This window comes from Lactuca virosa, chromosome 1 (genome assembly GCF_052849685.1).
Source record: "Lactuca virosa cultivar CGN04683 chromosome 1, Lactuca_virosa_CGN04683_v6, whole genome shotgun sequence".
NCBI classification, from domain to species: domain Eukaryota; kingdom Viridiplantae; phylum Streptophyta; class Magnoliopsida; order Asterales; family Asteraceae; genus Lactuca; species Lactuca virosa.
The window spans coordinates 144,245,213-144,263,288 of record NC_136426.1 but is presented as its reverse complement, the minus strand read 5'-3'; the positions used below and the strand labels follow the sequence as shown (position 1 = coordinate 144,263,288).

General features: G+C 32.8%; 1 protein-coding gene across 1 annotated transcript; it reads left to right on the top strand.

Annotated features, from left to right (window-relative positions):
* The first annotated feature begins 5,137 nt into the window (after positions 1–5,137).
* Positions 5,138–6,772, top strand: LOC145159326 (2-alkenal reductase (NADP(+)-dependent)-like). The gene is made up of 5 exons (XM_079078272.1): positions 5,138–5,396; positions 5,561–5,738; positions 5,832–5,998; positions 6,076–6,158; positions 6,260–6,772. The coding sequence occupies exons 1-5, from the start codon at positions 5,172–5,174 to the stop codon at positions 6,636–6,638; spliced, it is 1,032 nt and encodes a 343-aa protein (XP_078934398.1). The 5' UTR covers positions 5,138–5,171; the 3' UTR covers positions 6,639–6,772.
* Positions 6,773–18,076: the final 11,304 nt, after the last annotated feature.

The window sequence follows — 18,076 nt, the reverse complement described above, 5'->3', positions numbered from 1 at the left end:
CGCAGCAGACTTGGGTTTGAGATTTGATATCTTATGATTGAGGTGAGTCTCCTCACTATGTTCAACGGGTCGAAGGCACCAATGTCAGCCCATGATTTATTATGATTAGGATGCTAGTTGTCTGTGTGACTCTTGCATGTGTGGTATGTGAGATATATACCAGGCGGGGTCCGATGCATAGGCGGGGTCCGATGCCACGCGAGGCCTGATGGTTGTATTCTATGTTGTTTATTTTAGTGATTCTTGCATGTATTTTATGTGCCTGTATGTATACCGGGCGGGGCTCGATGCCAAGCGGAGCGTGACGAGTATGAATGGGTGGGGCCCATCTCATGTTACTGACATATTTATTTCAAGCGGGACTCGATGTCGAGCGGGCCCGATGTCGGGCGGGGTCCGATGCCGGGCGGTACCCGATGTCAGATGGGGTCTGATGTCGGGTAGGACCCGACGCCGAGCAGGGCCCGATGGTTGTCGGGAAAGGCCCAATGTATGTATGGTTTGTGGTATTTTAGGGAACTCGCTAAGTTTCCTGTGTATGGTTTATGTTTAAAATATTTGCAGGTACACCCGGTTCAAGGGGGAAGGGACCGACTTAATCGCAACAGATCCACCCATGTTTCCGCACTTTATTATTTTGGGAATTGTAACTATATTACTCTGATATACTACTGAATGATTAAAATGGTTAAATGATATTTATGTTTGAACTAAAAATAAAAATTTTACCTTATAAATTTTGGGATGTTACATAAACATGATTTAAGTTTCAAAAGACCTACAACACAAACCTCCTACTACCTACTTAACAGAGTTTTGATCCCCCTCCAACTTGACCACTGTCTCCCTGACCTTTACATGTTCTGGAATTGTACCCCTTGTTATGATACTTTGAACAAGTGATTGTCAGATTTTTCCTGGTCAATTTATCTGCTTGGCTATTGGGCTCATCAACACTCCTCCTTCTCTTCTTCTTAGGCCTCCCAACCTACACCTACTGATATATAATAGTTAAAAAATAACCAATTGCATGTTTACATTCAAACTACATATTAGGCCTAATTGAAATACAAACATGTGTTTTATGTTTTGGTGGATTTAAAGTGAATGGACAATCACTTTTATGCCACATTGAACGACCATTAAGTGGATCAATTTTGTTGAAATACATGTCTTTCCATGTTGATAACCTATAGCAAGGATGGACCCATTCATCAATATGTGGGTCATGTTCTCCATTTTCAATTTTGTCCCATATAGCACAAACAACATGTCTAGATGGAGAACCTGTAATCTCCCAGAACCTATAATTGCAACTTTGCTCATTCAATTTTACCACATACTGATCCTGCCATGTGCTTGACACTTGGTACTTTCCTGCCCTATTATATTTAGCCACATGCTTAGCTGCATCAATCTTAATCTTGTCAAATACTGTAGTTATTGTAGGGGTTAGTATTCCTTCATACTTATATATTTCTTTTTGCACAACACATAATCTCTTCATGAGATACTCTCTAATATACTCTAATCAAGTGATGACAGGTTTATCCCTACCCTCATCTAGCTTAGAATTGAATACCCCACACAGATTATTAAAAAAAATCCAGTGTGTGCCTTACCTATGTAACACATATAAAGAGAAGACAATTACACATATAGTAAAAAAGACAACAACCAAGATTGTGCTTTATAATTAATTTTCTACTAACATACCACTGGATTGAGATTTAGACAAAGTATTTGCTGGAATCTTACACACCCAAGCATGAGCATCCTCATTGATATTCTTTAATTCATCCATTTCTCTGTTAAAGTGATTTACTATTGTTGATCTACCACGCTCCCAAAGTTGATCACTTAAGTCTTTTCTTTACCATTGTTTCATCATAGTTTCTTAGATATGCCTAAAACAAAACGTGTGTTCTGCATTGGGGAATACCTTCTCAACTGCTGGTATTATTCCCTGAACAAGTGTAAATGTAATCAACATTAATTACACAAATTTATCTAGCAATAGTAACACGACAAATAGTTAGGTGATACATACCTTTTGTCTATCAGAAATGAATGTAAAATTTGAATTTGCTCCCAAATCCAAATCATCTCTTAACAGTTCCAAGAACCAGGTCTAACTACTTGTTGATTCTATCTCTACTACTGCATATGCTACAGGGTATATGTCATTGTTAGAGTCCAACCCCACATCAGTTAACACTTGCCTAGGATAAGGGCCCTTCATGAATATACCATCCACTCCAAGGAAATCTCTTAACCCATCTTTGAATCCCAACTTCAACGCACCCAACCAGACATATATTCTTTTAAAAGTTCTTGTGGTAATAGGCATGGAGGTTTCTGGATACACATCGATCATAACTCTTGTACCAGGATTAGTATTATGTAGTTCCAAAACATAATCCCTCAAAAATTCGTATTATACTTAGTAGTCCCCACTGATGATGCGTTCACCCATTGTCTTTTCCCTAGCAACCTTTTGCAATGACATTCCTAACTCTAGTTTCCTGCACAACTCTTTGTGTAAAGCATTGACTAGAATTCTAGGGTTATTCTGAATTTGTTGAACAATTATGTTTGCTACGTATCTGGAAGTGTAAGCTTTAACTGTCATTGTTTGTAAACATTTATGTTCATCTTGTATTGTTTTCACCTACCTATCCTGATTTTTATTAGAACTTGAGATTTGGACTGCCCAAGGACATGTTCCTTTATTGGCAATTACATCTTTTACCTTGCACTTTACCCTACTTCTAGTAGAGGGCCTGCCACCATCATCTGCTTTAGATGACTGACTTACAACACCTTTACATTTCACCCTAATCCCGATTTTGTCATTTTTTTGCTAGGTATAGGGATCTCCTTGTTTCTACAGCATATGAATTCATGAAGTATTTAACATCAATCTTGGTTTTGAAGACATGGCCCACCTTAAATGGTTTTACATGAATCTCCCCATGTGATCATCTGCTTGACTTACTTAACCTCTTAAGCATTTCTTCCTATCATCTTCATGAATACCTGCAAACTGATAATCATCAGTAGCAATAACTTCCAATTCATTATCAATCATATCATTCCTTTCACCTGTTGAATGATTGTTTAAGATTCCATGTTCATCTACATCAAAAACACTATGGAATTCACTCATGTCTACAGCAACATCAAATTGTATGTTAGTCTCATCCAAATTGTAGTCACTGTCATCAGAATCATCTCCGCTACCCTCAAAACCATATCCACTCTCATAATAGAAAGCCTTTCCACTATCATCACTCACCATACCCTCTAGAATATCCACTTTTGGTTGAGGTTCACAATCTTTTTAGACATTATACTCAGCAAAAAGTGAATAATCCTCTCAAAATGATTCAAATTCATCAACTCTTGCGGTATGGACTCCATCATCAGCTTGCCAACTGGGTTCCTCTACATCTTAGAGGTTGCACTCAGCAAGGTAACTTCCCACTAGTTCTTCAGTTTCAACTTCATGATTGATCACTTCCTCTTGAGTTTTAGTTTCATGATAGACCACTTGTTCTTGGGTTTCAATTTCATGATTGACCACATCAATGACATTACTTTGTTGGCTAACCTGTAAAATTATATATGGCAAAATAGTCTTTGAGTAATCATGCCCTTCATCCAGATCTAATACTTGTGACTGATAAAAAAAACAGGGTTCACAGACTGGTTTAAATCAAGATTTCTACTACATGATCCTGCATCTCTCCTACAAGGTTTCTTTCTATTCATTTTAGGCGACACACTCTCAGTTTCCAACTCCTCAATAACAACTTTAAAAGGAGACTTAAAATAACTAGGTACCCTAGTCTGATCATTTTCAATATACACCCCTTATAAGTCTGTGTTTAGGGATATACGACACCATTTTAAGTACATATTGGTCATTACCTAAAGGCATTAAGCCATACTCTAAGGGGTATTCAGGGATACGAAAATAGTAGTAAAGGGTCTCCTCGGTTTTATACCCTAGTTCTTGAACCATGTCATCAAGCTCATGAACTAAAAATAAATCAGTGTCAACATCATCTGCATATGCTACATTACCATCAATGTATTTCCTTCCAAGTGCTTTAGTGAAGATACTATTGTAGTGTATCTTCAACGTGAAATAGTTGTCATATCCTTCTATAAACACAAAAAAAGGGTAAAGTGAATGAGTTCTCTTCATAAACACAATCAACGAAAACAAAATAAGTTTGTTGTAGTATCATACCATATCTTTTTGGCAAGTCCTGCACGGTTGCAAATTTTTCTCGCAAACACCATATTGACAGCACCATTGTGATTCCTTCTGCTAAAGCCCTAAATCCCAATTTATGTTCTTGCTTTTGAGATGGAAATAGTGTGATGATTTCAAGTGTAGTTGGGTATGTTCTTGGGAGAGGGATGGGTTGTGGAGTTGACGTGCAAGCAATAGCTACCGGTACATAATCATTTCCTATTAAAGAGGGAATGTTACAAGTGGAATGACAAAATTGCCCATGCAATATAATATTGAAAAAAAGAGTTAACGACTAAATGTTAACAGAGTAAGCCGGAAGGACTAAACATTAAAAGTTTTAAAACCACATGGACCATCCGTAAGGTTTTTAAAGTTAGAGACGAAACTTCAGATTTTATGAAATCATCAAGAACCATTTATGAAGTTTTGTCAAACTTCTTGAATATATAAAAACCTTTTCTATTTAATTATGTATACATTAGTTTTATAATAGTCTATTATTTAATGATTGACAAACTATAAAACCCAATATCAAAAAAAATAAAAAATTAAAAAAAGTTTACTAAGTAAAAACTCTTAATAATTCAATCAATAGGTTCTTGTTTTCAAAAAAAATTTGTTATTGAAAAAATTCATTAATAAAAACCATGTTTTTTTAGTGACCCCACGGACTAGCCATGTGCGGCATCCACAAGTGAAGGGCATCCACAAGTGAAAAATATGTAAATTAACCATGGGACCCATGGGACCCACGATGGAGATGTCTAGAAAAAAAAAAAACGTGTACTAGTTAGATTTTTATATTATTTATTTTTATGTATTTATTAGGTCAAACTCAACGAGGATTGGATTAGACGCAATAAATTTAAAATTTGTGCGCTCTAGTTCTTTTTTTATCAGCTAAATGGAAGAAGTGAGAAATCAGCAGGTGATACTGAAGGATTACGTTAATGGCCTCCCCAAGGAATCAGACATGCTCCTTAAAACTTCCTCCACAATCCTCCTCAAGCTCCCACAAGGCTCCAATGGCGTCCTTGTCAAGAACCTTTATCTCTCCTGTGATCCATACCTGTGTTGTCTGATGAGCAAAAGTCAAGTCAGTCACCGTGAATCCTTCACTCCTGGTTCGGTATGAATTCCACACTCATTCTCATATTTTTTAGGGGAAATCTATCCCTTTATGAATACATACTTTGACTTACAATTAAGCATATCTGCTATCACTTTTAATGCTCAGCGGTTATCAGTTTCCACAAAATTATAATCTGGCTTGTGAACGTTTTGATGTTGCAGCCCATAGCAGGACTAGGAGTGGCTAAAGTGGTGGATTCTGGGCATTCAAACTTGAAGAAAGGTGACCTAGTTTGGGGATGGACTGGATGGGAAGAATACACCATTATCACTGCTCCTGACGCCCTATTCAAGATTCAACATACGGATGTCCCTCTTTCCTATTATATAGGAATCCTTGGTATGTTTTATAGTTAAAAACCTTTAAGATTCTGTAAATTAGGGATCATTAATTCTGTAAAATGATTACTATTCCTTTGATGGTTTCTTCAAGGTATGCATGGTATGACTGCGTATTATGGTTTCTATGAGATTTGTGCTCCAAAGAAAGGAGAGTATGTCTTTGTTTCCGCAGCTTCTGGGGCAGTCGGTCAGCTTGTCGGGCAGTTTGCGAAGCTGACCGGATGCTATGCTGTTGGGACTGCTGGAACTAATGAAAAGGTGATTAATTTGAGCATTATTTTCCGTTATATGATGATTCATTGGCATACATTTCTCAAAAACATGTGTCATTCAAGGTTGAGCTATTGAAGAATAAATTTGGATTTGATGAGGCTTTTAACTACAAGGAAGAGCAAGATCTTGATGAAGCTCTTAAAAGGTTAGTTAGCCCAAACAAAGAACATATATAATTGTCACACGAAAGGCCAATATAAAGATTAGTTTTTTGTAATGTTCTTTTTTTTTTCTAATTAATCTCAGATACTTTCCAGAAGGAATTGATATATATTTTGAGAATGTTGGTGGAAAGATGTTGGAGGCAGTGCTTTTAAACATGAAAACAAATGGACGCGTTTCGGTTTGTGGAATGATCTCACAATACAACCTCAATGAAGAGGAGGGTATGAGGAATTTATCACACATAATAATGAAACGACTTCACATGAAAGGATTTATTGTAGGTGATCATATTAATTTGTATCCAAAGTACATGGAAATGGCTATACCATTGATAAATGAAGGGAAGATATGTTACATTGAAGATATTGCAGAAGGGCTTGAGAGTGCACCTGCGGCTTTGTTAGGTCTTTTTTCAGGCAAAAATGTTGGCAAGCAAGTTGTGGTTGTGGCCCATGAATGAGTAGATATGGTTGGGGTTTAGCTTTAACTGCTATGCATATGAGAGTGTTATTATTATGAAGAGTAAATTACAGTTTTAGTCCTTGTGGTTTGATTAGATTTGTTCTTTCAGTCTAATCTTTGAAAATTTGACAAGATGCATCCCTTTGGTTTAAAGAAATTGCATTGCATATCCTTAGTCCATTTAAAAAGACCATTTTACCTTTATTTTTATATTTTTATTTTTCTGATATATATATATATATATATATATATATATATATATATATATATATATATATATATATATATATATATATATATATATATATATGGGAATGTTCAAATGAGAACAATTATTAAACCGGGAACGCGAAAACAAATTTAAGCCACATATTTTTTTGTCGCAAAACCCTCTCGTTTACTGGCGCGACGAAGGAACTTAATATTCATACGTGAATATAAACCACCACCACCACAACTAACGCAACCATCATTGGGCCACATATTTATTTTTGCTGCAAAACACTCTAACGTACCAACATGACGGAGGAACGTACCGGGACGACCGAAGAACAGATTTTATATATATATATATATATATATATATATATATATATATATATATATATATATATATATATATATATATATATATATATATATATATATATATAATCACATGAGAATATGAATATACTTATTCACATATAAATATTACATTCTTCCGTCACGCCGATATACTGAAGGGTTTTGCGGTAAAAAGAAATATGTGGCCCAGTGTTCGTGGTTAACATTCACACATGAATATTATTATTCTTATTTGAACCTAAGTGTGTGTGTGTGTATATATATATATATATATATATATATATATATATATATATATATATATATATATATATATAGGGTGATGTTTACTAAAGAACCATAATTAACCAAAGAACCAATCTTTTTTTCAACATTTAGAGCTTGTTTTTTATAATAATAATAAAAAATATAGAAATTCATAACTTTTTATCATTTTTCCAATGATATCAAATTCGATATAAAAAATTGTCAAATTCACAATGTGAATCTGTGCAGATTCATAGTGTGAATCTGAATTTACACGATGAACTCGAAAAATATATAATTTATTTTTTTAGCATTCACAATGTGAAGTTATTAATTTAGAAATTTTTTGTTTTTTTTGATAAACAATAAGCTCTAAAACTTGGAAAAAAAATGGGTTCCTTGGAGAACCAATAATTATGGTTCTCTATGAACTTTTTTTTTCTCTCTCTCTCTAAACACACACACACACACACACACACACACATATATATATATATATATATATATATATATATATATATATATATATATATATATATATATATATATATATAGAGAGAGAGAGAGAGAGAGAGAGAGAAGAGAAAGGGAAAGAGAAATGAAAAACAAAAATAGAAAAGTAAGGGTAAAATTGTCTTTTTAAATGGACCGAGGATGTGCAGTGCAATGTTTTTAAACCACAGGGATACATCTTGTCAAATTTTCAAAAGTTGGACTGAAAGTGCGAATCTGACCAGACCATATGGAGCAAAACTGTAATTACTCTATTATGGATATTGAAAAATTGTGTATTCTTATATGGCAATATAGTATTTTTGTTGTTATTGCATACTTGTCATAATGGTAATTAACGAAATCATAGGATTAAGCATAGGCATCACCTTTGTTTGTTACTAAAGGACATTGTTATCTTTTATGTCATGCAAAAATGTTGGTAAGCAAGCTGGTGTTTTTGCATACTTGGCCTAATGTTATTCCATCATGGTCAATGCGGACCACACATGCCCCATGCATGTTGATGTGTGGACCGAGCATAAACGGTTTCCTTTTTTGGCTCCGTAGTTTTCTCATTTCAACTCCAGTTGTATTGATTATATATTTTGCTACTTGTTTCTATGTCTTAACTACAAACCGAACGAAAATAAGTGATATAAGCCTCATTTCACTTTATCTGCTTCTTCTCATATCTTCATAAGATTTCCCATCTTGCCTACTCATTTTTACCATTTCTTGCCTAAGTATAGTTTCACGTATATAAATTATCATTCTTAAACATATTATGAATTTTCCAAGCATAAACTTTACTTAATCTTTGATCATTGGAACATATTTGTCATAATTCTCAAATTTGAACCTAGTTTACACTTTACCTTTCCAACACCATAATTAATCCATTATATCAACTTCTTCTAGCATCCTAAACTAGATTTTAAGTATGTGATATATTTTTCCATTCATTAACATATGTACATCTACATCGTACTTAAACATAAATTTCATTAAAACTTTGATCATTATAATCCATGTTAGCATTGTTTAAAAGTTGTCATATTTATATCACTTCACCTTACTAAATCATTTATAACAAGTACTTTCAGTTTAAAACTCGTTTATTTAACTATCCTAACACAATTACCGATCTACTTAGTGGTAGAAAAACTATTAGTTGTATGTGCATCTATAAGATAAACATAATCCAATGGTGATATTGAGCTTTATAAGCTCGGATAGTTGCCAAATGTGGGGGTCTTGATTTCGACGAAACATTTTCATCTGTTGCTAAATTGGTAATTGTTAGGTATATCATTTCTATGGCTATTAGTTATAATTGAAATCCTTGCCAAATTGATGTAAATTATGCTTTCTTATATGGATCATTTGAAGAATAGGTGTATATGAATCATCCTTAAGGATATTTTTCACAGGATGATCAACATATGTGCAAATTGGTTAAGTCATTATATGGTTTGAAACATGCTCTAGAAAATGGATTAAAAACCAACAAATTCTTTATTTGATATTTGGATTATTCAAAGTAAAAGTGATTATTGATTGTTTAATTACCGAATCAAATGGTCATGTGTTTGTGATTCTTTTGGTTTGTATAGATGATATTGTTCTCGCATCAAATTATGAAAAAGAAACTTGAAGTGTTACAGTTTTTTTTTTTTTTGAAAACTTTGTTTTTGATTAAGGACCTTGGAAACTTAAAATGCATTCTAGGTATTGAGATTGTTGAAATTTCATTTGGACTTTGTCTTTCACAAAGTGAATATTGTTTGGAATTACCACATGAGTTTGATTTTTTGTGTTGTAAACCTATTGAATTCCTTCAGGTCGTAATGATGTAGTAAGTAAAGAGGGTGTGAATTCATAAGATGTGTTGCCGAATAATATTATTGCTTATCAAATGCTTGTTGGTAAACCTTTATATTTGATCAATACTAAACCATATATTTCTTTTATGGTTCTAACTTTAAGCTGGTTTATTCATGCTTTCAAAAATTGACATTTAAAACTTGTTATAAGAACTCTCTCATTTTTAAAACATGTCTTGGAAAAAGTGTTATCGTGTCTAAGAGTTCTCCAAATTTTAAAGACATGTTAGGAAAAGTATTTTATACAACCTTGAACTTGGTAAATTGTATTGAATTGTTATGAATTTCTTAGTTTTGTGCAGGTTTAGAATTTGTAATAAAGTGGAGGGACTTAAGTGTCTTTTGTAGACTATGAAGGGATTAAGCTGGAATAAATTTGCCGGAGGGATCTAGATGGAGTCTTGGATACTTTGATATATTCATCGTAATAGGACTTTTAATTAACTTAAACGAGTACAAAAACATCACTATTTGGCAATGTAAATCCAAATGGTGATATTTAAGCCATTGAACTTCCATTTTTGTTCTCATTTCTTATACTCATATTTTTTTCTATTACTTCAAAGACTTTTGACTTATATAACAATCAAAGTTATAAAAACGTCATCATTTGGCCATATAAAATATATCAAAATTATATTTTATTTATAAAAAATTAAAAACCATAAATTTTGATATATATATATATATATATATATATATATATATATATATATATATATATATATAAAAGTAAAGAACCCGTGGCTGCGCCGCTATTAGGGTAATATGAGAAAAATCGACAAACTTTAAAAGATATGTGCTGAAAGTGTAAATCGCCACAAATATGGGAGAAGGAGTCAAGTCTTACACTTCCTCAAAAGTAGCATTATCCTTTAATTAAGCATGTATGTTACCGTTAGCATGTCAAGAAGGAGTCAAGTCTTACACTTCCTCCATGATCACATGTTTCCTGATTTCCGGTTGATATTTTCTTAGTTTCTTTGTATTTTAATTAAGTGTTTTCCATTAATCAAAGTTATCAAAAAATTGATCCAGTTCTAGCTTTTCTTCTCCTATTCTTGAGAGAGTAACCATCTCAAATCGGTTTGCAACATGTTGATTGATTTTCTATGGTACAATTTTGACATTGCTATGAATAAACATGGTCATATGGTCGAAGAAATATGAAAAAATATATTAAACAAGTATATTTAGTGTATTGGTGGGAAAAATTGCATGAACAAAACATATAGACTTCTGTAGAAACAAATAAACACATGGGTATAGGAAAATAAAAGCACGGGACAAAGCTTTCATGTCTCACGACACTTGAAAAGTTACAATACAAAGCTTTCAAAGTATTTTAAAGAACCAAAATAGTATTAAAAAAATTATAATTTTCTTATAGTCTTGCCTTATGGTCAAACATGATAAGGGTTAAATTCCTTAGAGTTAACAAATATATATTATAGAAATCTAACAAACATATTATTAACCAAATTAAGAATATTGGTAAAACAAATATGTTTGGTAGCTAATATGTTTGGTTGGTAGTATTGTACCAATTTAATAATCAAGGTATGATAACGGTACATGCAAATTTTTAAATATCACGGTAATACCCTACCAACCAATTCATTTTAAAATATCAAGGTAATATCATACCAACCAAAATTTTAAACTCATGGTAGAAATTTATAAAATCCTTTTGGATCGAATTTCCAATCCCAACCATTTACAAAACCCCCATTCACGCTTCATAATGCTCAAGAATAAATAAATCATTATTCACAAACCCCCAATACAAGTTGGTATATATTATTACCAAACAAACTAATTAGTAGCCAAAAAAGTTGGTACCAACTATACTTGGTAGTGTAATGGTAGTTGAGTTTTTATGCCAACTATAATTGGTATGTTATACGGTTTAAGGAAAAAATACTCGGTACGTATTAATTCCACCCCTAAAATTCATATATTTAGATTAACATATTAATTATGAGTTACCACATGGAATGAGCTTAATAAGACAAAAAGGTCGACCCATATCCTACACACATAAATACAATAGTTAAATATAAACATAAATACATATGATAACACCCCGACAGTGGGAATGAGAGGTAAGGATTGGACATTTAGACTAGAGAGAAAGTCATTCAATAACGTAGTAGGATGCCTGTAGTGAAGATATCATCATACTAAGTAAAGGAGAAAACATGCAATACATGAATATGACTCTTGGAAACTTTGTCTTAAACGAAGTTAAAATCGATCTCTATATGTTTCATCCTTAGATGTTGTACTGGATTGACGGATAGGTAAATTGCACTCACATTGTCACAGTACACAAGTGTTGCCTTCATAGCAGAGAAGTGCGGTTCACATAAAAGATTCCAAAGCCATGTAGTTTCTATGACCTCATTAGTTGCCCTGCGACATTCCCCCTTAACATTCTATTGAGAAATAATATTTTTTCATTTAGATAGCCATGAAATAAGGTTGTTGCAGAGAAAAAATAGTAACATAATATAGATCATATAGTCGTCGAGCACCCCCCACCCAATATGCATCTGAGTACATAGTAAGACCCTAAGAAGGGGAGACATAAAACTAAAGACCATGATGTAAGGTGCCCTAGATATATCACCTAATGAGCTTGGGGAAATATAATGATACTCTTGAGGTTCATGCATATACAAACACAAATGCTAACTAGAAAAGACAATGTCAGGGTGAGTGAAAGTTAGGTACTAAAGAGCATCGACTAAAGTTGCAATAAAGAATAGGATTTGCCATTAGAGTACCTGAACTCCTGAAGCATCAAAATTCGATTGGGTGTCAGATATTGTATAGAAATGGTTTGCAAGCAAGCATATTTGAACGAGCCATAATTTTTATATCATATTTTTGTTGACAGATAAACATGCTTGAATTTGTATGGGTGACAGATATACCCAAGAAAAAACTAAGTGTTGCAAGTCACTCATGGAGAACTCCTGACCGAGTAAGGAGATGAGGAGTTGCATGGTATATTAGAATAACATGATAAGGATAATATCATAAACATATAGGAAAATACATAAATTAGAGCACCGACCTGGTAAATAAATAGAGATGGATCACAACATCTATGAGAAAACCAAGCTGAGAGATTAAGCGGTGATACCATGCTATTGGGTCATTTTTTTTGGCTATACAAAACTTTGCAGAATACACGCATGATCCAGGTATCACGGATCACAACTGGACTAGAAAGACAGAACGAAAGTCGCACATGCCTGCTAGTTTGACAGGTCATGCATAATGTAGACATCCGTCCTTTTTTACAAGTATTATGGGAACCAAAAAGTAAATGTTAAAAAAACACGCTTACTAGGATGTTTGATTCGCTGGTTCCACTCAGATGAGTTAGCAGTAGCAAAAGATTGATGAGATGATGTGTTGTAGGATATAAATAGCTAGACCTATCACAATGAAGTAGACATTGATGGGTCTGCTAATCCTTTAAAGAAAAAACATATTGATCAAATTCCATATATTACTTATTATCTCTAGTAAATGTATACACAAACACAATATTTTTCATGATATTGGAAGTTATGAGAACATTATGTAGATGCAAGGGATGATACAGGTTAGGGGTAGGAAAATCAGAGTGACGCATGTGAGTAACCACAATTTTTGATCCATCATCCACCAAAATAGATGGAAAATAGATGGAAGAGTATGATGATTATTGCAAATGGAATAAAATATATACCTACATTGATGTGAAAATGAGTAGTTGCTCTATAGTCCATAAACCACCCTGAATTTCCAGGTTCAATGAGGTTTATGTTGCTGAAGATCTAAATGAGAGACGTGGGCTCTTCTAGGAGCCCATTCCATTATTGTCTAGAACTGTTCATTGATGTAAAATAGGCTTAGGGCCTTTTGTAGTGATCCTCGACGGAAACTGAAGGTAGAATAAACCAGCCATGTGGGTTCTTAAGAGTGGGAAACAATCCATTTTAGGGAGTTGATACGTATTTTATATACTAGTTTTAATTACCAACAAAACTAGACCTAACTATATGAAACTAGGCGGTGTACCTAATCAATTATAGCAAAGTTCAGGTAAATCAGGTATCGATCTCAGGGAACAGTTATTAAAAGCTGAATTATCTACTAAAAATTACCTAAATAACAAGTAATAAAAGTTGGTTTTTTCTCTAGTTTTTCAAGACTAGAAACTTAAATCAATTTACTACGCAACACTTAAACAAACAGAAAAGCAATCAAAATTCGAATGAAAAGCAAGGATTGGAAGAGACTTCATATTCCTTGAGTTTTACAAAACTTTGTCCCATTAAAATTTTTTGGGCATTAAGTACACAAAGGGGATTACAACCAATATCAATAACTATAGTGAAACATATTACAATTAAAAATGTTTAGGTTCAAAATAAACAATTGTCTAATTAAAGATCCATGCCTTTTAGCTTCCAAAAGTCCACCTTGAGCTAATTACAAAAAGTCCACCTATAAATAAATACTAGGTTCTTTATAATATTGGCATCCGAACCTAGAATGCATGGAAATATAATAATAGAATAAACTAGAGAATAATGTCTAATGAGTTATATGGGTTTAGACACAAATATAATTAGAAGGTTTAACAATTAATCTTATCGCATGCCTAATGCAATGAGTGCAATGCACGGCCACATTCCAAATGCACCATCGAGTAATTAATACCCTAATGTCGGGTTATCATAGCTTTACTAGTTCTATTTATTTGGACATGAGTATGTATTGAGTCTTATTCAACCCGGCTATGTACCAATTAGACAATTGTTTATTTTGATAATTATAATACATCTACCTCATAGAGGGAGGTACCATCTCGATAGAGTCTTCAAGGTCCCTTTTCTAAACAACATGTGTTAGATCAAATATTCAAGCTAAATGCAATCACATGGAAAATATATTCATAAGCACCTCTTTTCTTTTATGCAATTCAATCATACAATATGCCATGTCATGAATGATGTCATAGTCAAAAGAGCTTACATTACATAAGAAATATTCATAAAGCTTTCATCTAAGTATGACATGTTACAAATAGCATCAAACTATCATAAAGCACATTTAAATTTCTAATAAAATTATTCAATAATATCAACATTCTATACTTTTATAAATTTCTAACAAAATTATTCAATAATATCAACATTCTATTCTTTCATAAATTCCATCCAAAGTATCAATATACTCTACTTTCATTTCAAAACTATTCATAAGTTTCAAAAATTCAAAATACTTAACTCCTAACCAATGACATTCAAAAGTATCAAAATACTCCACTTTTATCAACTACTATTCAAGAGTATCAAAATACTTTACCTTTGTCAAATACTATTTAATAGTATAAAATACTTTACATTTGGTCAATACTATTCAAAGTGTCAAAATACTTTACTTTTTTCAATTACTATTCAAGAGTATCAAAATACTTTACTTTTATTTATGAGATGTATCCTAAAAGAGGAAAGATCCATATGTATTCACCTTCAAAAGTTAGGTCCACTAACTTCACTTCTTATCCTTTCTTCACATGTCTAATTTGTTCCAATACAATGGTTTAGAATCCTAAAACTTATCTCATTATTACTACATAACATTAAGTTGTTTAACTTTATGAATTCCTTCTTTCATTTCTTTTCTAGAGAAATTCCTCATTTATCATACTTGTATATTATTAGCCTTAATGTGATTTACACATTTAATTTATCATATTGGAATAAATCCCATAAACATTTACATTCTTCCATTTATAAATCCAACGTTGACTTCTTTTTTCAACTATTCAAAAACCAACAATAGGTTCAATCCAACATTTGGGCTTATGTAACCATTTATTTTGAATAATACTAATAAGAATATTCATTCCACATGCAATTTGGTAATTAATATGATAGTAAACCATTTTGAATTTCCACTTAAGGTTCTTGGGAATTTGAATCAAATAATGACAATATAATATTCATTCTTGATAATCTAATAATAATAACAACATAATAGCATAATAACAATGTTCACATTATCATTTCTTACTTGAATTGTAACATGCCAGACCAATTACCAAATTCAATTTCAGGTATGTGTCTTAACTACACCATTTTCACTATTTAAACAAAATATCAGAGTTATACACCTTCAATTGAAGTTGTGTGATGTTTAATCTTCATTCCCATATTTTATTCCTTATTGGTTTGACCTATAAGCAACAAAACACATAATAATCGCACTTAAAATCTCCACACACTAATTTGGATCAAATTTGTGTTTAAAGAGATAAAATGGAACTTAAAGAGAAGTCAAGTTCATTCCAATATTGTAAAGTGGATAACACATACCCAAGGCATGTTAATGAATGGGTTGCGCATGAAGAGTCTAATCAAATAATTTTTTGCATGGACCGAGCATGGACGGGTTCTTTTGTATTTGTCCCATAACTTTCTCATTTCAACTTTAATTAAGTGGATTATTTTTTCTACCTATTTCTATATGTATTAGATACACATTAGAACTAAGAAATGAATGATTGCATGTACTAAGGACCGGCCTTTACAAGGAAAACCCAAGTATTATAGTTTGGAAATCAAATACAAGAATTAAAACGTTTGTTTTTTATTTCTTTATACTTTATAAGCCTTGCATCATGCTCAAGAAATGTTCCTTGATGGTTTCCATGTATTATTTCCCAATACCAAGCACACTTCATATATATTATTGTTTGTTCAACTATTTTAACACAATAACATCCTATTTTCTCCCCATTTCCAAAAAGCAACCTATTTTTCTATTTCCTTATATTCATGTCTAAGGGGCTGTTTGGTAAGGTCTGAATTTTTAAGATCTGAATTTTTAAGATGTCTGAATTTTTAAGAGGGTCTGAATTTTTAAGATCTGAATTTTTAATATGCTGTTTGGTTGGAACCTCTGAATTGTTGTGCTGAATTATGAAAATGACCATTCTACCCTTCTATATTAATTTTTGCTAAGTTCAAAGTTTTTGTTTATAAAATAATCGGATCAACCTCTTGAATAATTATAAGGAATAATATAAACGTCATACACAATTCAAATTAAACATAAATCAAAATTAAACACAAATACAAATCAAATAAAGTCCAAATTGTATACATAGAATCCAAACTAAAATCAATGTGAATAAATACTTGTGTCTCAAATATGGCATAACCAGCATAATAGCTTCTTGTGTAATTATCCCATCTTTTTGTTCTTCTTGTCCCACAACATCTACATTTTCCTTAAGTGTATTAGAAAGTGAAGAAAACCACGACTTGATTAGAACTTTAATCAACCCTTTCATTGTCCAAGCAGATACCACATATACCTTCTCACGTCACATTTTATTCATCTTTTTCACATCAATAACCTTTTCCTTCTCTTATCTTCTTCTACTCTTTTTGTAGAACTTTTAAAACCTATATATTTGCTTTCAAAATTCTCCAACAATGGAGGCCCTAAAAGGGTCTAAAAGGGTCTGAAGAACATATTGACGGAAGATAGATTCTTGAATCCAATCAAAAAATATATTTACATGAATTTTAAAATCAAATACAACACATATGATTCCAACATAACCCATCTGATTTCAACATATACAGTAAACAAATACACCACATATGATTCCAGCTGTGATTTCAAAAAAAAAAACTCGAAATTTCAAGCCCTAATCGACATATCACATCAGATTACATAGAGAAAGAGATTACATAGAAAGAGAAAGAGGGAGGCCGGAGACATTACCTGGATAAGTCGTCGAGGGTGGGGTCGCTGTCGTTGTGGCGCAGCAATCAGAGTTGGGGCGGAGAAGATGCCGACGACGGAGCTAGAGGATGAGAGGAGGCCGGCGACTGCGATGGCGGGGAGGGAACAAAGCTTCAGTATCAGATGGAGGTGTGGCTTTGTGCGTCGATGGGAAAGAAAACTGGAGGCGTGAGAAGAAAAAGAAAGAGCGAGACCTGAGGAGAGGAGGGCAGCACGCGTCTTTTTCTTTTTCAGATGCTTGTTGAAGTCTGAAATTTTAAGAGGCTTTTATCAAATTCAGATGTATTTTATAAGAGGATACCAAACAAGCTATATCTTAATTTTTAAGAGGTTACCTCTTAATTTTTCAATTAAGAGGTAAACAAACAGGACCTAAGCACAAAACTTTTAGGATCAATTTACTTTTAGTAAGTATTATATT

Bases quoted from the DNA above. Each gene is read 5' to 3' on its own strand.
- LOC145159326 (XM_079078272.1), top strand. From the start codon at position 5,172: ATGGAAGAAGTGAGAAATCAGCAGGTGATACTGAAGGATTACGTTAAT. The intron at 5,739-5,831 runs GTATGTTTTATA...GGTTTCTTCAAG, and splicing joins CTATTATATAGGAATCCTTG to GTATGCATGGTATGACTGCG. The intron at 5,999-6,075 runs GTGATTAATTTG...GTGTCATTCAAG, and splicing joins CTGCTGGAACTAATGAAAAG to GTTGAGCTATTGAAGAATAA.